The sequence below is a fragment of the Panulirus ornatus genome, chromosome 52 (assembly GCF_036320965.1).
Source record: "Panulirus ornatus isolate Po-2019 chromosome 52, ASM3632096v1, whole genome shotgun sequence".
Taxonomy (NCBI): domain Eukaryota; kingdom Metazoa; phylum Arthropoda; class Malacostraca; order Decapoda; family Palinuridae; genus Panulirus; species Panulirus ornatus.
Window position 1 is genome coordinate 20,431,754 of NC_092275.1, and position 27,958 is coordinate 20,459,711.

General features: G+C 41.7%; 1 protein-coding gene and 1 long non-coding RNA gene across 3 annotated transcripts in view; one reads left to right on the forward strand and one right to left on the reverse strand.

Moving 5' to 3' along the window:
- LOC139765130 (uncharacterized) overlaps positions 1-27,958 on the forward strand; it is a 399,762-nt gene that overhangs the window by 231,029 nt on the left and 140,775 nt on the right. The gene's annotated exons all lie outside the window — the stretch shown is intronic.
- Positions 1-27,958, reverse strand: part of LOC139765129 (uncharacterized) — a 630,861-nt gene that overhangs the window by 222,570 nt on the left and 380,333 nt on the right. For both annotated transcript variants that reach the window (XR_011716582.1, XM_071692325.1), the window contains exon 3: positions 7,500-7,623. Coding sequence is in view for 1 of the 2 variants with exons in the window: in XM_071692325.1 (XP_071548426.1) it covers positions 7,500-7,623 (124 nt within the window). In the remaining variant the exon portion in view is untranslated. The remainder of the gene's footprint in view (positions 1-7,499; positions 7,624-27,958) is intronic.

The window sequence follows — 27,958 nt, forward strand, 5'->3', positions numbered from 1 at the left end:
ATACCTTACCAGATATGTACTAATGATGTTGTCGAGGATGTTAAAGTTCGCAGTTTGCTATAACATTATCATGTATAGTCCCAAGACTTCCACCTATCATGGGACCATTGCAACTTCAAGTCTTCTTGCTTCAGTCAGGAATATGGACGTTATGGACCCTTCTAAAGCAACAATTTTGTCCGCCGTGGTTGTATCATAGGGAGAATAGGCTCGTCAAAAGAATGTACTGTGAAGGGGTCCATCATTTCCCTGCTACTTGAAGTAGCTCAGCCTCGGAGCCGAAGGAGAAAAGGGGCCTTGGGGCACACACACACACACACACACACACACACACACATATATATACGTATATATACGTATATATACGTATGTATATATATATATATACATATATATATATATATATATATATATATATATATATATATATATATATATATGTATATATATATGTATATATGTATATATATATATATATATATATATATATATATATATATATATATATATATATATATATATATATATATATATGTATATATGTGTATATATATATATATATATATATATATATATATATATATATATATATATATATATATATATATATATTCTTTCTTTCTTTCAAACTATTCGCCATTTTCCGCATTAGCGAGGTAGCGTTAAGAACAGAGGACTGGGCCTTTGAGGGAATACCCTCACCTGGCCCAATTCTCTGTTCCTTCTTTTGGAAAATTAAAAAAAAACGAGAGGGGAGGATTTCCAGCCCCCCGCTCCCTCCCCTTTTAGTCGCCTTCTACGACACGCAGGGAATACGTGGGAAGTATTCTTTCTCCCCTATCCCCAGGGATAATATATATATATATATATATATATATATATATATATATATATATATATATATATATATATATATATATATATATATATATAAGAGGTTATGTAAAGAAAATAAATTGCAGTGGCACACTGATATATTTTATCTCTGGTTCGGAGAAATTGATATAACGATTGAAAATTTTGTATGTTACTTTAATAACGCCACATCAACCTTCTTGAATCAGTGATGAGGATTCTTTGTGAACATCTTATGGAGAGGAACCATCAGTGTCAAAATTCAGACGCTGGAGATGATTTCCAGCACGTTTTTTGGCATTTTTCTGATGTAGCTTTTCCTGTGTGTCAATTGGTTCAATCATGCATCTACACAGTTAGGTATGACCTGATTATATATCGCCATATATGCATTGATTGTTATTCATTCCGTTCCAAAAATAATTGAAAGATAATTTCTGAACAATTACAAGTCTCGCATTATTATTACATGGATTGTTCTTTTTTTATTCCACTTATTCTGAATGAAAAAATTGTGCATTGAAATTCTTTCAGAAGAATTATTATTTTCATTAATGCTACTGCAGTTCTGGAAACGTACAGAAATACGTCAGACTCAGTATCCGTTTTTTTTTTTCTCTCTTTTTCCACGAAGCTTGAAAATAGATAATGCATCTGTATCTGTGTTAGGGATATTCAGTTCTCTGGGTTTTATATAGAAAACGCGATTGAGAACAATACGATACAGGAAATGATTTTCCATCTTTCTCTACTACGGTAAACAATTCTATCTATTTTCTTCCCCCCCCTTTATTTCTTTCCATTTTGCATCGGTTGATTTAGCTTTAGGTTAAACGTGGTTCCAGTGAACCATCATGGAGCATCGTCTACCCTCGGGTCATCTAACATTTGATCCTCTTTTACTTATTTCCAAAAAGATTCGATCGTACGTTTTAACATGTGGCTGCTATTTGGGCTAATTGCTGGATCGGGGTACTTCCGTAGCGCCTGGCCTTGTTACCCCCCCTTTGTCCGATACGTTAGTTAGCCACTTGTGTGCTAATTGGCGTCTGTTACTTGTCGGGGGGGGGGTAATTAATTACCTGACAGTTAGTTTGAACCTGTTATGCTAGTTTGCCAATTAGTGAGAGAGCAGCCAATTACTCGCACTGAGGATTGTCTAATAGGCTGTATCTTTATTTGTTGTTTATGTGTTGTTGGACTCCGTGCCTGTCAACATACAAAGGTCAGTAAACCATATTTCGTACCATAGATTTGATACATTTTTTTGGGGGGGCATCAAATCCACGACTTACATTTGTTGCATCTTCATAATCCACGTCTAAGATCTCTTGCGCCTCTTTAATCCACATCTAACGTTATTTGCGCCTCTTTAATCCACATCTAACGTTATTTGCGCCTCTTTGATCCACATCTAACGTTGTTTGCGCCTCTTTAATCCACATCTAACGTTATTTGCGCCTTTTTAATCCACATCTAACGTTATTTGCGCCTCTTTAATCCACATCTAACGTTATTTGCGCCTCTTTACGAATAACATTATTTGCGTCTTCTTAATCTACGACGAACATTATTTGCACCTCCCTGAACCACGATTATCATCACTCGCACCTCCTTAACTATGTGATAATTTTATAGATCCTTCCCTTTTGGAAAGTCCGTATGTCTTCCTACCTCTACCACCTTCATCCATAATTTTCTGGTCTCTTACAACATCACGAATAACCTCGTTAGGATCCCGTAGTCTGGCGCCGTTTAGAACCAGCTGCTCGAACTGGGTTGTATTATGTCTGAAATACAGACTACAGGTCTTACAGGACTCCACTGATAAGTGGTTATGCCGAGAACGAGAAATCACCTTCGTTAAGTCTGTATCATCGTCGATGGGTTGAGGGAAACACAGACAGGCTCATCGAGGACCTACATGCTCCCTGCCTCTGCGTGGAATGCATTCGTGAAGCAACAGGCGCCTCATAAAAGAGGTCTTGGGCTTGAATAATGATACGACAAAGGGCAGAAAAGAAGATATGACGTTTTCCTTTTGCTGATATGATAACTACTCACTTTTACCTTAAGCTAGAATGCTAGTTAGTTACTGTTATGAGGTACATACACACCAGTCGTCCTGACTTCCAAGTTGGTTGGTTGGATGGGCTCCAGGCCCATCATTTATCAGGATAATTAAGTCCGTCAGTATCACGCTACAGCCACCAGCCGACAAATCTTGAACACCTCCTTCTGGTGTTAAGGGCAATTCTAAGACGACATACAGTGCACCCTCGCCATGTCTGTTGACTCATGAGACTTGCAAGTGTATCTGGTTTCTTAAAGAGTAATATATGACCACCAGTGACCGGTGGGTGGATACAGTATCTCATACTGACTTTCTTCAGAAACTTTGAAACCCACACAAGTTCATATATTAAAAATGTTTCCCATACGACGTTCTTCTTTCTATTTCTTCTTTCATAAGATTCCCCTGAACTTTTATTGTCTCGACTGTGGTATCTTATTTATTGACGTCTGCCCCGGAGACATCTGGATGGCAGAAGTTATATTTCTCCTTCAATATAGTTGTATTGACTGTACTTTTCTTCAAACAAGTGAACGGTATTAGTTTTCCATGGTTTGGAATCAAGCACGAGAGGAATGCGCACGCACATAGTGTGTTTGTATGATATTGGATCTCAAGTGTTACACAAGAACCATCACTCTTAAGCAAAACATGGTAACATATTTTGGGTCATTGAGAACTCCATTAATAGATGAAGTTGGCATCGCAAGCGTGTTGTAACGTCTATATATATTCTCCTATTTTGTCATTGTTTTGATAAGCGAGGTAAATACAAATGACACGTTTTGTAAGACCATCTGATATTTCTTTCAAGAATGTATTTAGCAAGGATCTTTGATGCTCCATTAATAGAGAAGGAAAGAATCGAAAGAGATCATATTGAAGACTAGCTGATTGGTATCGATTTCCATCTTAATTACGTGTAACAAAATGAGATAAGTTTCCCTTTCATTAAAAGAGATCTGGTCATGTTACGAACCATTCGGTCCTCCTGAAATGGAAATTATATCTAAGTTTTGTTACCAGTCAAGTATAAATCAGCTGTATCTCATGCACTACAGCATACTTCCTCATCTTTCTCCTCATTATTGGTCCTTCGTATAAGACTATGAGAATTCTAAGCATCCTTTACGCTGTAGTACAACACATGGTGCTATAGCTTTGTAACCCAACCATTATAAGGTGAACTTTACTATACTGTAGTTCTGTATTATCACTGTAGCTAGGAAACTGTATATCAAAGTACCATTATATTTTCAGAGACAGAAAACTAACTCGTTATGTCTTCATGCAGAAATATAACACGTAGCGAATCCCTCTTACTCTGATAGTTGGGATTTTGTTACGTCCTTTCCTCCTTGTCAGTCCCACAGCTCTCGCTCGTCACTAGCAACTCTTACACTATTTGGGCTGTGTTACAACTCTCACTCGTCACCAGCAACTCTCACTCGTCTCCAGCACGCCTCACACCATGTCACACTGGATATTCTCACACAATTGGCTCGTGTTACAACTCTCACTTGTAACCAGTGAACGCCCTAACCAAGGCCATTCTCTCTCTCTCTCTCTCTCTCTCTCTCTCTCTCTCTCTCTCTCTCTCTCTCTCTCTCTCTCTCTCTCTCTCTCTCACCCACTAGGCCAAGCCAGGAGCCCAGTTCATCGGCCAACCCCCAAGGCAGATGAATGAACCGCAGGCTGAATGTCCGTCCCTAAGATTCGAATCTGTGCTCGCCCGTGCATGCGTCATTGTCGGTAATGCTAACTGGTCAGTGCTTCATTCCTCTGGACACCAGATGGATGACGTAATGATCGACTCTGTGCATGAATCTTTGTCTTTATTCGTCAATTGATAATGATAATGATAATAATGATGATAATAATGTTAATACAAGTAATAATAATATGATAATGATGATCAGTAATGATTAAGTTTATGGTTGATAAATGAAATGGGAGGTGGAGGTTTAAACATGCATTTTCTGTCCATAAGTGTGGATGGTCTAATGGCTATTGATAATATCCACAATGATTAGGGAGTGACTGTTCGTGTAATGGTCTGTAACGAATTAGAATGGGTTTGATGCAGCTTAGAACCAAACTGCAACATGGGAGCGAGGGATATCATGAGGCAGGATATGACGATGGTGAGGAGGGGTAAGGATGATGCATTGGTTTTTTCTTTAATTTTTCCAAAGCGATGGAATCCAGATGGTGGTGCATAGAAGCGTCCGCCCCAGCGTGATGAAAAGCTCTGGATGAGATGTGCATGTAGGACAGAGGACTGATCTTGTGTAAGCTCCTGTCTGCACGTCATTTCGGTAATCCTTGTTATGAGGTGAGTAAGGAGGACAGCATGGAGAGGTATACGTGGTTTTTGCGGAGAACGAGAGTTGTGTTGATGTCACTGACTTCACGGAGAGAGAGATCGTATATCTTTCGAATTGAAGAAGAAATGTATAAATGGTGGACACGTGATGAATACACTTGCCACTTAGTGTATAGTCTAGTGTGGCAGTAGGAAACTTTGTTGGGCCGATCAACCTGAAGGGGACCGTGATGTTGTGAGGCAGAAGCGTGTATGACACATTGAAACCAATATGCAAACCAATATGCATATGATATGCATAGACACTGTCTTGGTTCTGTTCATGATGACGCGGTTGGCAGTCAGCCACTTCTGGTAACAGATGAAGGGTGTTCTGTAGCGATGATATAGCCGGGAGAGCTGGCCTCACCTCTGAAACCAGTGGTAGAGTCGCCAGCATACTTCTGTCGAACGGGAGCGTCCACAAAAGGTCATCTTTTACAACAACAAGGGACAGAGAAAGGTCCAGGGTCCTGTGTGGGATATGCAAGACCCTACAGACGAAGGACTGGGTGGTAGAGAAGATCCCTGGAGAAGCGTACGGCCGGACGGAAAGCTCACTGAAGAAATCTGTGACTCATGGGAGGAGATTTCTCCATCATGGGTGCTTAAGGAGTTTGTGTGATTGCTATTTGTGATTACCAGTTCGTGCGTGACCGGGAGGGAGTTTAACACTCATGTTGCACCATGTCTTAACCTTGTATATATGTAGAGTGCCGTTACTCCTATGTGTGTATATGCATACACAAACGCCCTTGCCTAAACCAAGTACCCATTCATAGACCAGCCCCGTAAGGAGGACGAACATCTGTGTGGCTTGTGGGCCGACTGCCGCAACCCAGGAATCGAACTTATTTTGACTTGACCCCGGGCGGGCCAGACCTCATGCGAACCCGTACTATTTCATGGTCAGTAATGGTAACTGCTCACATCAAGGAGGCGTGCATGTGCATTCGTGTATTTGTATTCGCTATGAATATGCACTTGAGGGGGACACATCAATAAGGACGATACGAATGCACGACTGACAAGCGAGACATGTCGGCAGGATCACCATTTAACAGAGCAAACGCTCCTCCATTTTGGTTACATGTCTGGCCCAAAGGTATCCACAACCAGGAATTATTCGGAGCTCCTGTACAACACATCCACCTCCGGTACTGACAAGAGTATTGAATTTGAGGAGCCCTTGACCAACCCCTCCAGACGGAACAACAGCTGGAGTAGACGCGCGCCAGTCGAAGTGGTCCTCGAGACTCATTGTCAAGTTCTTCACTGGGGGACTGAAGTGGGACTCGTATTCATCAAGGATGACATACCATGGCATGAGTACTTTCAATAAGTTTTATATATATGGATAAGGATGATAACGTTATGGTATACTGCACCTTCATCAAAGCTGACATACAGTGGCATAATTACTTTTAGTATGCTTCGTATATACATGAGGAAATGGTAACACATGGAATGATAAAAAGAAGAGATTAGAGATAGCAATGGCTCAAACCGAAGCTAGAAAGGTTTAGCCATGGCAGATAACAAGTGAACTCAGAGGAGAACTTGGTAAATAAAGCAGACAAAAAGAAAAGAAAAAAAACGTTGATATGTGAATCACCAAGAATACATTACGAAACCTATTTGTTTGAGACTCATTTTCTTAGAATAATGATAACAAAAAACCACTAAGTAGGTTCAAGAGTTCAAAGGGAATATTGTTCAGGTTTTAATCCCATGACAAAGGGATTGATCACGAACGTAATGAAACGAATATCCATCTATCATCACTGAATACAATGCCTGCCCCCAGAAGTGAATCTTTCCCATCCCACAGAGGTTGAGTACCTGCCATTGGAGAGCGAGTACTCGTCAGCAGTAAGAATGGTTGACACTTTAGAGGATGCAAGACCTACCTGTAAAAGGGATGGTCCAGGAAGAGTGGTTGACACACGCTGGAGGAAGCAAGACCTACCTGTAGAAGGGATGGTGCAGCAAGTGTGGTTGACAAATGCTAAAGGAAGCAAGACCTACCTGTAGAAGGGATGGTCCAGGAAGAGTGGTTGACACACGCTGGAGGAAGCAAGACCTACCTGTAGAAGGGATGGTTCAGCAAGAGGGATTGACATACTCCAGAGGAAGCAAGACCTACCTGTAGAAGGGATGGTGCAGCAAGAGTGGTTGACATACTCCAGAGGAAGCAAGACCTACCTGTAGAAGGGATGGTTCTCTCTGCGCCTGTACCACAGCACCAGCAGGGGAGTGTCCACATTCTTGACCCTACAGGGTAGTCGAGCTGTCCACGTCGCCATTGTTTCTATGTTCTCAGGAGGCGCTGAAGAGAGATCAAGAAACTCACTGTTATATGTCAGTATTCTTTTTTCCATTTGTGCTCATTAAATATTCTGGTTTAGTCTCAGACAGCAGAAGTACCTTCTCTTTCCTCTCAAAGAAGGTTCTAATCAAATATTCATCATTAAGCAATCAGTCATCATATATTCCAAGGCCCACTTAACTTAACCGTAGAAAAAGCTTGCACAGTCTAGGTGTTCTAACCAACTGATTTATATCTGAGACATCGAATGTATATTGAATATTAACATGTGTCTCGTGCATATAGATAACCAATTGCTACACAAGAAGATAATCGATAATCAAATAATTATCTTTTGATAAGATAATCTCACTGATGATTTAACTGTATATACTCATATTTAGCGAAATCCATAGAGTGGCGAAAGTATAGAGAGTATGAAGTCCCATTAAGGCTTGAGTGAATTATAACAAGTGCAGATGAATGTCATTTTACATATACATCTCACACGCCGGCAACGTCAACCCAGGAGTGTGTGTGTCGAGATCTAATTACGACAAACGCTAATCCGACTGGCACTCAGTCGTAGGAAATTGATATATATATATATATATATATATATATATATATATATATATATATATATATATATATATATATATATATATATATTCATTTGTACATATATATTCCTATGAGTCCACGGGGAAAAATGAAACACGAAAAGTTCCCAAGTGCACTTTCGTGTAATAATCACATCATCAGGGGAGACACAAGAGAGAAATATAACAGTCAGTTGATGTACATCGAAGAGACGAAGCTAGGACGCCATTTGGTAAACATGTGATTGTCCAAAACATATATATATATATATATATATATATCAGAGAGCCATTTTCGTTCGACCAGACAGTTTTATGCATAGAGATGAAGCTTCCCTTTCCGGTGTCTGTATACATCTAAAGTCTCTACAGAATCTGGCTCCAGACAGGAAGCATTTTTCCACGCTATGGGTCGACCAACCAGAGGAGTGTGAACGCTTCTGCTGAGCTGGATAAGTGTGATGGTCCTCACTCCACGTCTCTCTCGTTTACCCTTCTCCTTCCACAGAAAACAAAGAGAAAAGGTTTTTTCCTAAGAACAGTTTATATCAAGTAATGTGAACTGGCAGGAAGCATTGTGTTGTAACACTACGTGACTGATTACAATATTTGACGAATGGAGGATTCGATAGAGTTATGGATATGTAAACATAACTACATGTCGGAACTTACTTTGTGATGATCCTGTCCTCTTTCAGAGCAGCTGTATGTGTATATATGTATATATATATATATATATATATATATATATATATATATATATATATATATATATATATATATATATATATATCTTATTTTCTTTCAAACTATTCGCCATTTCCCGCATTAGCGAGGTAGCGTTAAGAACAGAGGACTGGGCCTTTGAGGGAACATCCTCACTTGGCCCCCTTCTCTCTTCCTTCTTTTGGAAAATGAAAAACGAGAGGGGAGGATTTCCAGCCCCCCGCTCCCTTCCCTTTTAGTCGCCTTCTACGACACGCAGGGAATACGTGGGAAGAATTCTTTCTCCCCTATCCCCAGGGATATATATATATATATATATATATATATATATATATATTCTTTTCTCTGAAGTCAATAGTCAAACCCTCATCTCTGACGCTAATTAACTAGATGTTACGAAATTCATTTTTGGTTTAAGAGTGAAAAACAAAATGGCAGTATATTTGATTAGAATACTCGAGGAGCCTTTTAACATTTGAAATTTCATTAACCAGTGAATAGATATCATGGAAATTATTTTGTTACATTGAGTACCTGTGGAATGGAACACGACATTGTGTATATACCGAGTCTATATGGAATGGAACACCGTATTGACGATGATGAGTACCTGTGGAATGGAATAGGATGTTGTAGATAACGAGCATCTGTGGAACGGAACACGACATTGTATATACCAAGTACCTGAGAAATGAAACACGATATGATAGACGCCGAGCACATGTGAAATGGAACATGCTATTGTATATACCGAGTACATGCGGAATGAAACGCGGTATTAAAGATACCGAGTACTTGTAGAATGGAGCATGACATTTTCGATACCAAGGACCTGTGGAATGGAACATGATATTCTAGATAATAAGAAGAGCTTGTCCCACAAAAGGCAATTCAGTAGTTCTAACATCTCAGTGGGTTGTTGTTCTGGCCTGTGTACAGGATTGTGCTTACAAAAATCGCTTATTAGAAAGAAAGGTCACATTTGTAATATGGCATGGGCAACTGAGGCCCTGATCAAGACCATATCATTAACACCATGCAGTATATATGTATATATATATATATATATATATATATATATATATATATATATATATATATATATATATATATATTATCCCTGGGGATAGGGGAGAAAGAATACTTCCCACGTATTCCCTGTGTGTCGTAGAAGGCGACTAAAAGGGAAGGGAGCGGGGGCTGGAAATCTTCCCCTCTCTTTTTCTTTTTTTTAATTTTCCAAAGGGAGGAACAGAGAAGGGGGCCGTGTGAGGATGTTTCCTGAGAGGCCCAGTCCTCTGTTCTTAACGCTACCTTGCTATCGCGGGAAATGGCGAATAGCATGAAAGAAAAGATATATATATATATATATATATATATATATATATATACACATATGCCCTAGCCTGAGGTAGATGCCCATGTTACTGAGCATCCCCCAAGTGTGGATGATCAGCTGGGTTGGCTGTGGACCGAATGCCACATCCTGGATTCGAACCCATGCCCTTCGACCCTGGAAGGCCCGTGAATGCATCACGGTCAGGAACGCTAACTGTGGAACCAGCAGTAGGGATATTGAGTTCGTAGGATATTCCCTTATTGACTTGATGTCACTGCTCTACTCCACAGTGACTAAACCAATTTGCTGACAGCCAGGCAGCTCAGTAGGGTGTTATATCTACAGTGAACACGCCCTTAGTGACGATACTGGTAGCATCTGAATGCATTCACTGTTAATATACATTGGTCTTGTAAGCTTCAAATTCATATGAAAATACGAATGTTGATTTGAAATACTGCCTGGAGTGATCTATTGATTTATATATATTTTTTTTTTTTTTTTTTTTTTTTTTTTATACTTTGTCGCTGTCTCCCGCGTTTGCGAGGTAGCGCAAGGAAACAGACGAAAGAAATGGCCCAACCCCCCCCCCCCATACACATGTACATACACACGTCCACACACGCAAATATACATACCTACACAGCCTTCCATGGTTTACCCCAGACGCTTCACATGCCTTGCTTCAATCCACTGACAGCACGTCAACCCCTGTATACCACATGACTCCAATTCACTCTGTTTCTTGCCCTCCTTTCACCCTCCTGCATGTTCAGGCCCCGATCACACAAAATCCTTTTCACTCCATCTTTCCACCTCCAATTTGGTCTCCCTCTTCTCCTCGTTCCCTCCACCTCCGACACATATATCCTCTTGGTCAATCTCTCCTCACTCATTCTCTCCATGTGCCCAAACCATTTCAAAACACCCTCTTCTGCCCTCTCAACCACGCTCTTTTTATTTCCACACATCTCTCTTACCCTTACGTTACTTACTCGATCAAACCACCTCACACCACACATTGTCCTCAAACATCTCATTTCCAGCACATCCATCCTCCTGCGCACATCTCTATCCATAGCCCACGCCTCGCAACCATACAACATTGTTGGAACCACTATTCCCTCAAACATACCCATTTTTGCTTTCCGAGATAATGTTCTCGACTTCCACACATTTTTCAAGGCTCCCAAAATTTTCGCCCCCTCCCCCACCCTATGATCCACTTCCGCTTCCATGGTTCCATCCGCTGACAGATCCACTCCCAGATATCTAAAACACTTCACTTCCTCCAGTTTTTCTCCATTCAAACTCACCTCCCAATTGACTTGACCCTCACCCCTACTGTACCTAATAACCTTGCTCTTATTCACATTTACTCTCAACTTTCTTCTTCCACACACTTTACCAAACTCAGTCACCAGCTTCTGCAGTTTCTCACATGAATCAGCCACCAGCGCTGTATCATCAGCGAACAACAATTGACTCACTTCCCAAGCTCTCTCATCCCCAACAGACTTCATACTTGCCCCTCTTTCCAGGACTCTTGCATTTACCTCCCTTACAACCCCATCCATAAACAAATTAAACAACCATGGAGACATCACACACCCCTGCCGCAAACCTACATTCACTGAGAACCAATCACTTTCCTCTCTTCCTACACGTACACATGCCTTACATCCTCGATAAAAACTTTTCACTGCTTCTAACAACTTGCCTCCCACACCATATATTCTTAATACCTTCCACAGAGCATCTCTATCAACTCTATCATATGCCTTCTCCAGATCCATAAATGCTACATACAAATCCATTTGCTTTTCTAAGTATTTCTCACATACATTCTTCAAAGCAAACACCTGGTCCACACATCCTCTACCACTTCTGAAACCGCACTGCTCTTCCCCAATCTGATGCTCTGTACATGCCTTCACCCTCTCAATCAATACCCTCCCATATAATTTACCAGGAATACTCAACAAACTTATACCTCTGTAATTTGAGCACTCACTCTTATCCCCTTTGCCTTTGTACAATGGCACTACGCACGCATTCCGCCAATCCTCAGGCACCTCACCATGAGTCATACATACATTAAATAACCTTACCAACCAGTCAACAATACAGTCACCCCCTTTCTTAATAAATTCCACTGCAATACCATCCAAACCTGCTGCCTTGCCGGCTTTCATCTTCCGCAAAGCTTTTACTACCTCTTCTCTGTTTACCAAATCATTTTCCCTAACCCTCTCACTTTGCACACCACCTCGACCAAAACACCCTATATCTGCCACTCTGTCATCAGACACATTCAACAAACCTTCAAAATACTCATTCCATCTCCTTCTCACATCACCGCTACTTGTTATCACCTCCCCATTTACGCCCTTCACTGAAGTTCCCATTTGCTCCCTTGCCTTACTCACCCTATTTACCTCCTTCCAGAACATCTTTTTATTCTCCCTAAAATTTACTGATAGTCTCTCACCCCAACTCTCATTTGCCCTTTTTTTCACCTCTTGCACCTTTCTCTTGACCTCCTGTCTCTTTCTTTTATACTTCTCCCACTCAATTGCATTTTTTCCCTGCAAAAATCGTCCAAATGCCTCTCTCTTCTCTTTCACTAATACTCTTACTTCTTCATCCCACCACTCACTACCCTTTCTAAACAGCCCACCTCCCACTCTTCTCATGCCACAAGCATCTTTTGCGCAATCCATCATATCCATATCCATCCATCAATCCATCCATATATATATATATATATATATATATATATATATATATATATATATATATATATATATATCATCCCTGGGGATAGGGGAGAAAGAATACTTCCCACGTATTCCCTGCGTGTCGTAGAAGGCGACTAAAAGGGGAGGGAGCGGGGGGCTGGAAATCCTCCCCTCTCTTTTTTTTTTTTTTTAAGTTTCCAAAAGATGGAACAGAGAAGGGGGCCAGGTGAGGATGTTCCCTCAGAGGCCCAGTCCTCTGTTCTTAACGCTACCTTGCTAATGTGGGAAATGGCGAATAGTATGAAAAAAAAATATATATATATATATATATATATATATATATATGTCGAAAGGAAATAACTGTATCATGTTTTAAGATCTAGGGAGAAAAGAATTGATGGGGTGAATAAATCGAGATAACTCCCACGTGGCCATTTACGAGAGAGAAGAAATTATGGTAATGACATTCAAATCTTTGACCTTATACATTCTGATGATGCTCTGGATCTGTAATGTAGGCGGCATTATTTGTTGATGTCTGCAGCCTCCTGTCAAGTATCTGTCACTGGTAATTATCTTATGTCAAATAGATAATATGATTGCAAATTTCAAGCAGAAATGATGTCATATATATATATATATATATATATATATATATATATATATATATATATATATATATATATATATATATATATACACACATATATATTATCCCTGGGGATGGGGAGAAAGAATACTTCCCACGTATTCCCTGCGTGTCGTAGAAGGCGACTAAAAGGGGAGGGAGCGGGTGGCTGGAAATCCTCCCCTCTCGTTTGTTTTTTCTTTTTTTAATTTTCCAAAAGAAAGAACAGAGAAGGGGGCCAGGTGAGGATATTCCCTCTAAGACCCAGTCCTCTGTTCTTAACGCTACTTCGCTAACGCGGGAAATGGCGAATAGTTTGAAAGAAAAAGATATATATATATATATATATATATATATATATATATATATATATATATATATATATATATATATATACATACTTTCTATCTGTTTGCTGTCCTTCCAATATCTTTTTTTACTTCCTCATTCCTCTCCATATTGAATTCCTATTTTACCTCCCTTTTTTGTATCCCCACCTGTCTACCTTCACCTGTTTATCTTCACCGGTCTATTTCTTTTGAGCTCGCTCTGTCCACCTCACCCCTTGAGGTGGTGGAGGTGTGGGAGGTAGAGGGAAGGGATGAGTGAATAGATCCAGACGACCACCTCTGACCGACCTCTCCCTTAGTTTCGTGCCAGGCAACTTTTCCAATTAGACATCAGATGAGCAGATCTTTGAATTTCCTCCAGCTCAGCGTGGGAGTTAATAAGCGGCGATAAGATCAAGAGAGAGAGAGAGAGAGAGAGAGAGAGAGAGAGAGAGAGAGAGAGAGAGGAGGCAGGTAGGTAGGGAGGTGGTGGTGGGAGCGGTGGGCGTTTAGTTCCTACTCACTGGCTTTACCTATTAAAAGTTTGCAGGCTCAGAACCACCTTAGCTCGTTCGGGATGATTGGAGCACCGTTTCTGCAACTTTTGTCAGGGTTGATGGACGCTCATCCCCGTCTTTTGCGGTTGGACCGGATCGAGGAAAGCATCTGTAAACAGCTGCTGGGAGAGTTGGTACCCTTGTTTCCCCTTAAGATATTAAGGGAGTTAATACCTAATATCTAAAGGCTAAAACAGAATAGTAAATTTTTTGGGGGGAACACATTTGGGATGGTTTTTCCGGTGGGTTTATTCTGTGGTTTGTGGTAATTAAGATATTTTTTCTTACACTGTTTTCTGTTTTTGTTAATTCATCTCTTTTAATGACGAAAAGATTTTGTATATTGCCAAAAGCGGAGAGCTAAGAAATGTTTATTCGGAGAAAATAGTTTACAGGTTCGGCAAGATTTGATTTGCAATTTTTCCTTAGTACTCTGTAAGTTTTTCAAGATCTCATTGAATTAGTTGAATCAGTTCACAGTCTTACTCATTTATGTATCTCCCTCCTTGGTGTGTGTGTGTGTGTGTGTGTGTGTGTGTCTGTGTGGAAAGAGAGAGAGAGAGAGAGAGAGAGAGAGAGAGAGAGAGAGAGAGAGAGAGAGAGAGAGAGAGAGGACACTGACTGGTAGAGAGCTACAGATTTTCACAGTGGCTGTGAAACAATACAATGGTCTCTCGTTATATAGGCTCACGTACTCGTGTATGAGAAATTCACAACCAGTAACTACCCAACACCTAAATGGGCAGCTACTGAGCATCTCTGCAGAGGAGAGACAAGGATCTAAACGTACTGGTAATACCATTGGTTAATCTGAACACTATCGAAGAGGTAATCAAAATACAAAGGAATACGAAAGGAAAACAAAGGAATTCAAGCAGCAACAGACCACTGGGTCCTCTCGAGGGTGTTCGTGATTGTGGAAGAGATCCGAAACTCACAGAACAGTGTGGTAAAAGTTAGAGAAGGCATTCGGGTAATTCAGAGCGAATAACCTCTGCAAATTGCCTTCGTGAGGGATGGAATCTCCAATGTGAACAGCAGGGGATATGTATGGGGGTTTCCGTGTGACAGAAGGCCCGATGCTCCTTCCTCCAGCATAAGAGAAATGTTCGCCTCATAGACCCTGGGCCTGCAGGCTTCGGCTGGTTCATACTGCGTCCATTAGTATTGTCTCTTCATTTTGATAATGACAGATGCTATGACCGTCACTGGTACACAAACAGTAAGCTAACCAATTAACTGCTTTCTGTCCGTGAAGACAAAGCCTCCAGTTTGGATTCTGTTCATCTGTTGTTGGCTTGAATGTGTCTGATATATACGTGAGTCTGCACTTACCTTAGTCACTCGAAGGCTGTTACCTTTGACGATTTCATTTTTAGACAGAAGATCACGTATTCGTTAATGGATGACAGTGTGACTACACCCATTTTATTCTCTCTGGGTAATTGGTTTTGATGGGGAGGAATAAGATTTCCACTTAGCGCAAGGAAAGACTCTCGTTACTGTTATGAACCTGTTCTACTCGTGGGTGTTAAGGTGTCAAGGTTAGAAGAAGGTATTCGTTTGAAAACGAAGGTGGTATTCGGTTATATGCAAGTGTTTAAAGGTTTTGATATATAGAGTTGTGTAGCGTTATCTCTAAGGGGGATTATATAGAAAAATGGAAGTTAATTCAGAGCACTGGCCGTTTAATCATTTATTCATTTAGTCGTGTATTTCTTTTATTTCTACATCCAATTATTCATTCAGTTGTGATTATATTTACTGGTTCGTATTCACGACAATTGCAGGCCTGGAGGTGAGATGCTGACTTGGCACTCAAGAACTCAGCTGAAGCACTCGCATCTGGAAACCTTGGAGCTTATTCCCTCATACCAGTGAAGCACAGTTATTCTTTCTGGCGTGGGAGGCATGAATCCTTAGCGTACGGGCGCCCTCGTCCCACACAGGAATGAGATTAATCCCTTAAGCGAAGCTTGATGGGCGGTTAAGAGCGTGGAGGGGAGCGAATGCTACACGAGAGGCAGAGAGGAGGAGCATGACAGACGGTGGTGATGATCCCTTCTCTTGAGGACGTTCGTGCACCTATCTCCGCCGGCACACTGCCCTCGACAAGGAGTTTGAGGGAGTCGTCATGCGAGGAAGTGACGGGTTGAAATGAAAAAAAAAAAAGAGTCGTTGGTGATACCCAGTGCTGGAACTGCTGGGACAGTTTCCTCAACCAGAGTAATAGCATGTCCAGGAGTTTCCAGAACTCCTCATCACTGGAGGGAGAGTCGTACGTAAGAGGCGGGTAAGAAAGGAGTAAAGTAGAGAGTAAATGTAAGATTTTGGGGAGGTGTGTTGGTCACTGTTTTAAGATGGAGTGCACCAGGGTAGGACATGATTTCCTGAATGCTTTGTAAGACGTTCTTTTGTTTTTTGTCTTTTGAAGTTTTGGGAAGATCAAAGAGGGATTACATCAGGACATTACTAGACTTTCTATATAGATGAATTGGGCTTCCTTCAGCCAAGAACTTCAATGCGTTTTTGAAGATATCTCAAAGTTGTGGACAGTTGGGTGAAACTGTACAGTCACTTTCCATTATGTCTCTTTTTGACAGGTAACGATACAGTCACTAGTCTGCGTGAGCAGGTGTGGCCCTTAGTGAGACACAGGTACTCCCAGTACACGGTTGTAACACACGGTTCTCGCTGTACTTAATCACTTCCAGTATCACGCTGCCTCCCAGGATCACCCAGTCCACGAAACAAAGACCCTCATAAAACCCCCCCAACAGTTCCTAAAGGGAGATAGCCACTTCCCCTACAGTTGCATAAACCTTTTCCAGGAAAATGACTAGATTCTTCTTGGTTGGCAGCTTCAGTACCTAGTACTACAACTGTGGGTTTACTCATGTAAAGATGCCGCGGTTTTTCGTATCATAAATTCATATCTGTCTGGCAGCCTCTGGCCAACTTTTATATCCTATTCATATTATTCATGAATATAATCCATGTCGGTACGATTATTCCTGTAGTCAGTGCGCTATGAATTCGCACGCAGGAGTCGCCCTGGGACCATTCTCTTTTTTTCTTTTTTTTTACAAAGCGTTCGTTGTTGCGTAATGATTTATACAATATACAAAGCTGCTTTCGCGAATATATGTGTGTGTTTGTTATTCACCGACTGTTGTTGCGATAGTAAATAATTCCCTATTGAGTGCTCTCATCCTGTTGGTTTGAAGTGCTAATCGTGTTCACTAAAGAAAAAATATGACGGAACATCCAGAGCTGGAGTGGATGTTAGCAGTTCATTCCAGTAATACATTAATTGTATCAAAATTCGTTGCAACATTTGCATGACAGTTTAGCTCGCATTATTACATTCTTTAGGTACATGTTTCGACTTCACGAAGTTCATAATTCTTTTTAGCTACATATTAATTTTCATTTCTCTCATATACTTGACTAACTGCTTATTAACAGTCATTCATTTCATAGGCAGGGAGTTCTCCACTTGTAAAACCCCATCTCCTAAACGTTCTCTGCTGTCAAACAATTTCTTTAACCTTTGTATGCATTCACCATACATAATCTGATGACTTAGTTAATATCGTGCAACCAACAAGATGGTAGGGTTTCGTTAGTTTGCCTATAGTAACTTACAATGGCTTATCTAGTTGATATATAACACAGGCTCTTCTGTAATACAGGCTATATGAACCATCTTTGGACTGGTCTTAATATGTAGGTTTGGAGTCTGTGTTTCTCTTGCTCCGCTACTCTGATACTATAAGAGCACTTCCTTACATCTTTTCTAACAATTCTTTCGTTTACTTTTATGCTATATATATCCTGTAGTTGATTTGTGTTGGCATCCTTTGGACAACTGTCCTCTTGTGGTATCGTCAGACAAGTCAAATGTTACAACCCAAGGTTTCCCTTCCATTTTCTTTGTTAATCTGTGGCTTTTGGCTAAGTCATAGCTAATTCTTTCATACCAGATACGTGCAGTCTACATATCTTCTATTTTTGTCTTAAACGGAGCTCACTGGCTTGAAGAATTCTAAGAAATTTATTGTAGATAACTCTCTTTTTTATTGTATCTGTGTCGTTTCTCATCAAGATACTTTCTTCTTTGTGCAAAGTATATGTCCATATGCTTGTTAATTATCTTTCCCAGCGTTCTATAGACCGCGCTCGCCAGGGAGAGTTAGTCTATAATTCAGCACAAATTCCCAGTCTCCTTTCTTAAAAACTTAGGCACGACATTAGTCCTCTTCCATTCCCTTAACATTGTACCTTCCTCCATCATACTGCACGACATTCCACCTTCATCAAGGCCTTGAACTCTATATGTGTCAAGGCTCTTTGATAATCTGCTTACGTCTTTACCTGTAATTCCAATGTCCTCCAAGACCTTGTTCTCTTTCCAGTCTGCGGGTGTTGAGCTTATCATGATTTTCACTGTAAAAACATTTTTGCGATCGTCGTTTTAGCTCGTCTGCGTGTGCATGTGAACGTGCAGATTTGTGTGCATATGCATGCTTGTGTAAATACGTGCGTTTGTGTGTGGACGCTGGAAGGCAATTCTCTATATGCATGCACACATAAATTTCCATATTGTTCACGGCAGAAGTAGCATTCGTCCGCGATGCAGGAGCGGTGGTGTGGGTGGGGTGAGATAGATGCACGTTGGGTAGGTCAGTTGTATAAGTGGGAAGGGTGAATGTGGATGTGTGTGTGTGTGTGTATCTGGTAGGGTAGGGTTGATATGGTTGTGAATGGAGCGGAATAACGCGAGGGTGCGTTGGGTAAATGATGATTTATGTTGGTTTTGGAAGGGTAAAAGGTGTGCATTTCAATCTTGAAATAACATGAACATATTGGGGTATAGCCATAACCTGTACTTTATCTTGGAAACTCCATCCACTGAACGCCACAGATTCTAATTCCTACAGGCTGCGGGTTTCGCAGAGGTGACGCAATTCTGCTTTTGTTTTGTGAGTGGCAATACCATTTTTACAAGTGGACTTATTCGCCTTAGGATGGAATAGTACTTTGGGTCTTATCTTCTTTCACATTTCTTCTAGCGATAAAGGATTCAAAACCTTTCTACTTTATCAAGTTTCCTGCCATCGTCTCCCTTCAACCATTCTCCTGCGTCTAATGTGATGCTCTTTCCCATTCTACGTTCTACAGGCTGTGTTTTGGTCACTGCTCCTGTGAGTCACCTGTGTGTATTCCCAGGCCCACTTCACACGTCTAGCTGCTGGTTCCCATGATTTTTGTGTTTAGACCTGTCATACGAGGATTCGCAGTTACGACATCTTTCCTCGTACAGCGAAGCTATGGAACTCTCCCCTTTCCTTCGCTCTTCCCTCGTCCAAAAGAATCTCCACCTTTAAGACCTGGGTCTTCAAACACCTGAGCTTATATTAAATCCCTTTTCTATCTTTCTTTCGTACATTTTTTCATCTTATCTTTATACGTGATTGCCAATGACTGTGGCGTACCTCTGCCCAGGCCATGGTAAAAACGAATGAATATGAGACGAGGATAGTGAGGGTGTGAGTCAGTGCTGAAGAGTTAGACGAAGGTGTGGGTCTAGACAGAGTAACGTAGGGAGCAGGGACGGGTGCGATGGAGGCGGGTAGCTGTGTGGTAGGCGGTGGAATTGGATGGCTATATGGTCCAGAGTGTCCTTGAGTGTGTGGAGAGTGGCGCAGGTATAGAAGGGAGATGATTGGCTGCGTGTGGGTTTGGGGTTGGTCAATGCCGACTCTGTGATTCGGTCAAGAGAAGGTGAGGGGGTTGGTGTCTATGGGACATCTTGGGTTGGGAGTGAGTAAGAAGCAGAATAGTGTGGGGGAAGAGATCGCTGTGGTATGTGTGTGTGTGTGTGGGTTGAGGCACGGAAGCATGTGTCCCAGGAACATACTGCTGGGCTGGGGAGGTCAATGATGTACATCGCCAGCCTTGGGATCGGAATGACAAACGAGGAGACGAATGATGAACAAAATCTCTTCGGCAAATATTCATCGAAGTATCACTCACTCACAGCAGCAGCTGATAATTTCCAGACGAGAGATCAGTTGAAGAACTCTGGAAGCTCTCTGGAAGCTCTGTGGCCCTTGGCTATTCATGGTACAACAGTCTGACTCGAACGTGAACGTGTCATTGCAACTACGTACGTAAAAAGAAATCACAAGACATGAATAACAGTCAATGAAACTGTGATGTAGGAAAAGCAGTGAAAACAAAAAAACATTTCAGACATTTATCTTCCAAATACAGACAGACAAGCTGAAGGACCTGACTAGTCCTGTTTCTTTTAAGAGACTTGCTTAAAGGAAAAAAAAAATAAGAGAATAAGGGACCATTATCGTATTTCCTTCACCAGCGTGTCACCCTCCAAAACACATACAGCGAAAGCGTAACAGAATCAGCCACGTTAGGGTTCCCGTACTAAAACGATCGTGAAGGAAATTTAGCAGGCGTTTATAGAAGGAGAAAAGTTTTTTTTGGTTGTGAAATATGACGAATAAAAACCCCTCCAGTGGGCGTAACACTGTGGGGGAAACTGATATTACGAGTCTGGGGTTTGTGTAGCGCTGGTGGCTCGAACTTGCGTTGGGGGAGGGCAGGAGATGAGGGAAGGAAATGGGGAGGAGGAGGAGGGTTTACCCAAGGGATGGGTAAGGGGTCGTGGGAGGAGGAGGGGAAGCGAGCGAGGGAACTTATTGTAAGGAAAGGGCAGGGAAGTGCGAGATGAGGTTACCTCTGGGAGCTGGGGAAGCATAGTGTGGACTCTGGGAGAGGGAGAGAGAGAGAGAGAGAGAGAGAGAGAGAGAGAGAGAGAGAGAGAGAGAGAGACTGCGGGAGTCAGGGGGTTGCGGGTGAAAGGAAGCGAAAGACAGGGAGAGAGAGAGAGAGAGAGAGAGAGAGAGAGAGAGAGAGAGAGACTGCGGGAGTCAGGAGGTTGCGGGTGAAAGGAAGCGAAAGACAGGGAGGGAGAGAGAGAGAGAGAGAGAGAGAGAGAGAGAGAGAGAGAGAGAGAGAGAGAGAGAGAGAGAGAGAGAGAATAGAACACTGAACCACTTGACACTGACACTCTTGACTTTGACTGACGTTCTGTCGGTCTGTACACCATATCAGTGAGCAGTCTGCTCAGGTTTGACAAGTCCTTTTTTTGCTGTGACAAGATTTGATTTGTGCCGGTCAACCCGGGCCGATTTAGTGTGCAACCCAGCGCTCATCGTGTGGGCGGCAGCGCAAAAAGATTACAAGGGTCACAAAGGGTTTCTTAGTCAGACGCCAGTGGGTTGATATTACATAAGATGTTACAGTTCGTAATAGGTATTTCATTGCATGCATTACATAGTTTCGTATGGTAAGTTTTACCGACTAGGTGAAAAAGAAAATTGATTCAAACTTAAGATTTCAGGTATTTTGTGGTTAACAATAAGGTGTTGTGACATTTCTTGCAGGGTTTGTGTGGATCTGTTCCTAAAAGGCTCTATTTTTTCACATTCTAAGACTTAGCGTTCTAGTTTGTGTGTAAATCTTTGACCACAAACTTTATGATTTACACGATTAACATCTCCAGTTAGGCCAAAGCGCCAATAGTACCTGTAGCGTAGCCTTAGTCTAGCAGTTACACCATCATGTAATCTGCTGATCTTATTACTTTCTCTATATACGTGTATTACTTTAAACATTTCACTGTAATGGAAAATGTTTCTCTCTACTTGTGCTTATCTGAACTCGTCTATGTGCTTCAAAGAGGTTAGTTAGTTCCTTCCTAATTACAGCTGACAGCAAAATGTTGCTTTCAACATCAATTTTACTAAGTGCAAGTTTGGCTAAACCATCAGCTTTGTCATGCTCACGGAGGCTTAACAAGAGATGTCCTAAATCCTCTCATTAACTCTATGTAACTTATTGTTAAAGGCAAAGTGGTTATACAACATGGTATGACATTGAAGGGTCAGCAGTACACAGTCACACCCTCAGCTTAGCTTTCTTCCCTTGAGTTTCAACAATGCTGTTGACTTTGTGATATTATTTGTTCTTCACACAATTTTCGAAGACTTCGTCTTCTGCCTCCAGTTCCCTTAAAGCAATGCAGCCAGCATCTGTAAGGTTGAAGGACAGCAAGTAAAACGTAAAGCAGGATACGAGAAGAGATTATCAAAGCAGGTAATATAAGGGTTTAAAATTGTATGTAAATCCCTGTCTAATCTCCCGCAATACCTCAGATTCTTTCGTTACCAATTTCTCCGTCTTGTGAAAATTGTTAAGAAAAGTTAGACTTAATTAGCCCGGAGGCCAAACTTCCTCCCCCCATTTTACAATACGGCCTCACATGGGATAATGAAGAAGGACTCCAGGTAAGGAAATAGTGTTTGGGTATACCATTTATTTCCACCTGCAGCTTGGAATGGATGAACTAGCATGGTCGACAGGCTGTGAAGAATGTATAGTTTCTCCAATGAACTCCTCAGATTGTTCTGAAAAATTTGGCTTTGTTCAACAGCCACTATTAAGTTCTTGTGGACTCTGAGAGATAACTGCAGAGAAAAGAGGCAATGCGACTATAGTTCTTGTGTGGTGGGTAGGGGAAATCTTTTATCTCGACGACGCTTTCCTCCTCATCCGTACCTGCCCTACACACACACCACCACCACCACCTTGCTCCGCCACAAGCCTCTTTCGCTACTATCCTCACCAGCGCCCTTTCCATAGCCATCCTCTTTCACCGTATTGACCTCTCCCTCCACCAGTTAGCCCTTTCCACAAGCGTCCACTCCCAGCGGATGTCGAGCATGCTCACTACATGTCCATCTTGTCACTATCATTCACCACCATAGAACTACACCAGCACATTCCCCTACAACAGCGCCTTTCTAGTCACAACACTATACCACCATACCACAACGCCGATCGCCTCAACACACTCCATAGGAAATGCGCTGCTCTATCCAACCTGCAACCGAAGCAAATCCAAACCTTCTGTTTATCACATTCTTTTGACGGATAGAGTATTAGGGGCGGGTACCTAGTGGTTCTTCCGAGACCAAAACTATTAATGTTAGAAACTAAGTGTCTATGATATCGGTTGCCTGTTCCCAAACAGATGACAGTTACTTGCAAAAAGCAAGAGTTGCATCACCCGTTGCCTGAACATCTATTAAAAGCTGCCACTAGAGAGAAGCACCAGGTCTCATGTTGATGAGATGGAAAATGAGACAAAATAATCATATATGATTCTAAAGTGAAGACTGCGTACAGTGTTCTTATTCGCTACGGGTCCTTCAAAAGACTTGGAAGGTGTTCGAGAATATTTCACGACCTTCTTTATGATATTGCAATAGCGAGATGTTGTGGGATCACCTTTGGTTGAACTGGTTAAATCATTCTCTAGTGAACCTGTCAAGTCAAGCGGTAAAAGATGGATGTAAGAAACTCGTAAGAAGTTAAGAAGCTTGGGGTTTAATCACAGGGATCTTGTGATATTTTAAGCTTCCCTGGTGGTGAACGTTGTTAATTACCTGTGAAGCCTTGGAGGTCAAGGCTCAGCCTTAGCTGGACTAATCAAGTGATTTGCTACTCCGTTTCTACCAGCTGCAGGGCTTACCGAGGTCTGACCCCCGTTGTAGGAGAGGAGAACTACGAAATTGTGGCTAGCCCGAGTCTGGAACAGCATCCACCTCCGCGCCATGTCACTATGCTATCAAATCCATCCACCAACCAAATCAGCTTTGTATAGTGTGTGTGTGTGTGTGTGTGTGTGTGTGTGTGTGTGTGTGTGTGTGTCTTATACAAGGTGCCGTCGAGAGCCCCGTCTTTCAAAGGCAGTAACTCAGACTGGAAGACGACCAGAGAAGTTTCATCTGCAGCAGCAGCCTCCTCCAGGCTACACTCTAGAAGAATGAGATGCCGTCGACAGCAGACACGTCCTGCAGCGTCCTTCTACCCTAAGGGGTCTCGCTTACCCCACCCTCCCGCGTGGAGCGCAGCTTCCTAGTGCTACAAAGGGCCTTATAAGGATAGAAAGGACTCCTGGGGCAGGATGATAAGGTAAGGTATAATCATATACTTATTTGCCGTTATCCGCTACAGCAAGATAATGCCAGGAACAAACGGAAACACGGCTGTACTCGCTCACATCATCTACTCTCTAGCTGGCATGTAGAATGCACCGAAATCGGGGCCCACCATCCAGAGCCAAGTACCCAACACCATTCCCTTGTTTTCCTTGACCGTTTCATACGCCTTGGTTCATCCCAGTTACTGCACGTCGTCCCCAGCGTACCACATCGCTCCATTTCGTTCTATCACGAACACGCCTCTCACCCTCCTGATTTTTCAGGCCAGGGCCACATATATAATTCCTTGAATAGCCACCTTTGAGAAAAGCCCCTCCAGCAGAGAAATAAGTGATGGGATTTCCTAGCCCTCAATCTTTACGTTTGCTCCTAATGGTGAAATGCTAATGGTTGGTAAGAGTATGGAAATGGGGGATTTAATGTGGGGTGCGATACAGGGAGGAAACGAGGTTCTAAGGGCTTTGTTTGGGTCTAAGGGGAGATTTGTGGGGAAGGCTTCTCATGGATTGGACTAAAGAACTTGATCAGAGTTGACCAGGAGGCAAGCATGAGTTGACGTGGAGGCAGGATGAGTTTAGAAACCAGAGGTGTGATTATATGGTTAGGGTTGAATGAGGGGATAAGGGCGAAAATAAGGGTGTATGATACATAAATGCTGAGAGGCATCATTAGTTGCAGCTGTTCATCCATTCATAGGGGTTGGTCGAGAAAAAGGGTGCCTTGGCCAGATAAGGGTATATATATATATATATATGATATGTATTGATCTATACACAGGTGTGTATGTGTGTGTGTGCGTGTGTCTGTGTGTCTGTGTGTATCTGTGTGTGTCTATGTCTGTGTGTGTGTGTCTGTGCCTGTGTGTCTATGTGTGTGCTATCTCTGTGGAATTCTTGGCTGAGGCTCAAATATTCCAATAGCCTCCGCAGTTCCCCTTGCTGTGTAGGGCACATAAAGTTCAGGGCGCCAGTAAATATGGGAGGGATTTAATGCTCTCTGTCCCCTGACTGATGCTACAGAGAACAGGCTGCTATTCCACGCTGGTTCTTGATCTTATATTTATTTATCCATTGTTACGTACGATCAGTTATCTGTCCTTTGTTACAACTGATCAGTTATCTGTCCTTTGTTACAACTGATCAGTTATCTGTCCTTTGTTACAACTGATCAGTTATCTGTCCTTTGTTACAACTGATCAGTTATCTGTCCTTTGTTACAACTGATCAGTTATCTATCCTTTGTTACAAATGATCCAGTTATCACAAATGACCAGTTATCTATCCTTTATTACAGCTAATCAGATATCTATCCCTTATCACAGTTGACCAGTTATCTAACATGGCACAAATGATAACTCACTCTTCACCCACAAGAAAGAGGCGAAGGAAGAATGACAAATATGACGATAATATTACTAAAAATCCCCGTCGTTTGAGGTTCCAAAGTAATAGAAAATCATTTGAAAATCGTGTCGAAATATCGTAAGATGGTAGATCAAATTCTCCTCACCTCCCAGTGAGATCTACACGTTGTCGAAGCTTACATATTGCCCAATTTGGATCAGGTGTAAGGTTGGGTTGTCAGGAATGAATACAGGTCTACTTCGTGGATGGTCGTCAGTGAAGATCAGGCGGCCTTTGTAGATTTATTACAAAAGAATATGTACGTCCATCTGTAGTACTCTGGGCTATAGTCTTATGACACACTACGACACACTCTAGTGAACAGTGTGACGATGCTGGCCAGTGTGTCCCCTCAGGTCACACTGACAGGGGTTATATGGGAGTCCGTCAACACCCATTGAACAACGTGTTCAAATAACAGATCAGGCTCTTACGTGTTCAAACATCCTGAGTAACAGTAGCCCGTGGGAACAGTGGGCCCTTGGGAACATGCATCTATGTAACTCACAGTAAAATGATAATAACAAATAGTTCATGAAAAATTAATGGTAGTGTACGTGAGTCTTACACTCTTGTGGAGAACGAAAGGTCGGGTCAAGATAGAGGTATTCAGTTAATTTAGGGGTGAAGTTGATAGATTTTTGGGTTAAGACAGTGTTTCAGATATTTTATATATCCTAAACTATGGAGAGAAGAGATTTTTGACTTAAGATAGTGTTATAAATGTTTTATATATATCCTGTCTTTGTTTTTTTTTTTCTCATTTAAAGATGATTGTACAGACAATTGAAATATTGGGTTATTTTTCTGTATGTTTTATTTTCACTTAAGATAGTTTTGCAGATTATTTAGATATTCTATTTTCTAGGTTTTAATTCTAACTTGAGTGTGCCGATGGTTAAGATATTCTGTTTTCTTAGATTTATTATATATCACCGAATATTACTGTGTAGATAGTTGAAGTATTCTGTTTTCCTTATGATTAAATGTTCGATTTTGTCATTTTCATGTAAGATTATTGTACATATAGTTCAGATATTCGGTTTTCTATGTTTTTTAAGGTGATTGTATAGATAGTTTAAATGTCCTGTTCGTAAGATAATCATAAGATAACCATCCTAAGGTAATCGTAAGATAACCATCGTAAGGTAATCGTAAGATAACCATCGTAAGGTCATCGTAAGATAACCATCGTAAGATCATCGTAAGATAACCATCCTAAGGTCATCGTAAGATAACCATCCTAAGGTCATCGTAAGATAACCGTCCTAAGGTAATCGTAAGATAACCACCCTAAGGTCATCGTAAGATAACCATCCTAAGATCATCGTAAGATAACCATCCTAAGATCATCGTAAGATAACCACCCTAAGGTCATCGTAAGATAACCATCCTAAGGTCATCGTAAGATATCAGGTTATCGGAAAACGATAGATCACTTTCCCAGTCAACTACAGTTAATGATTTCCAGTCGACTACTACAGTCGTTGAAGGTCAACACAGTTCGTACACTGTATCACAGCATAAGGGTCAACACTGTATCACAGCGAAGGGGTCACTGCATCACAGCGAAGGAGGCCACTGCATCAAGGCGAAGGGGTCACTGTATCACAACTAAGGGGTCACTGCATCAGAGGGGAGGGTCACTATCACAGCGAAGGGTCACTGCATCACAGGGAAGGGTCACTACATTACAGGGGAGGGTCACTGCATCACAGCGAAGGGGTCACTGTATCACAGCGAAGGGTCACTATCACAGCGAAGGGGTCACTGCATCACAGCGAAGGGGTCACTGTATTACAGCTAAGGGGTCACTGCATCACAGCTAAGGGGTCACTACATCACAGGGGAGGGTCACTATCACAGCGAAGGGTCACTGCATCACAGGGAAGGGTCACTACATTACAGGGGAGGGTCACTGCATCACAGCGAAGGGG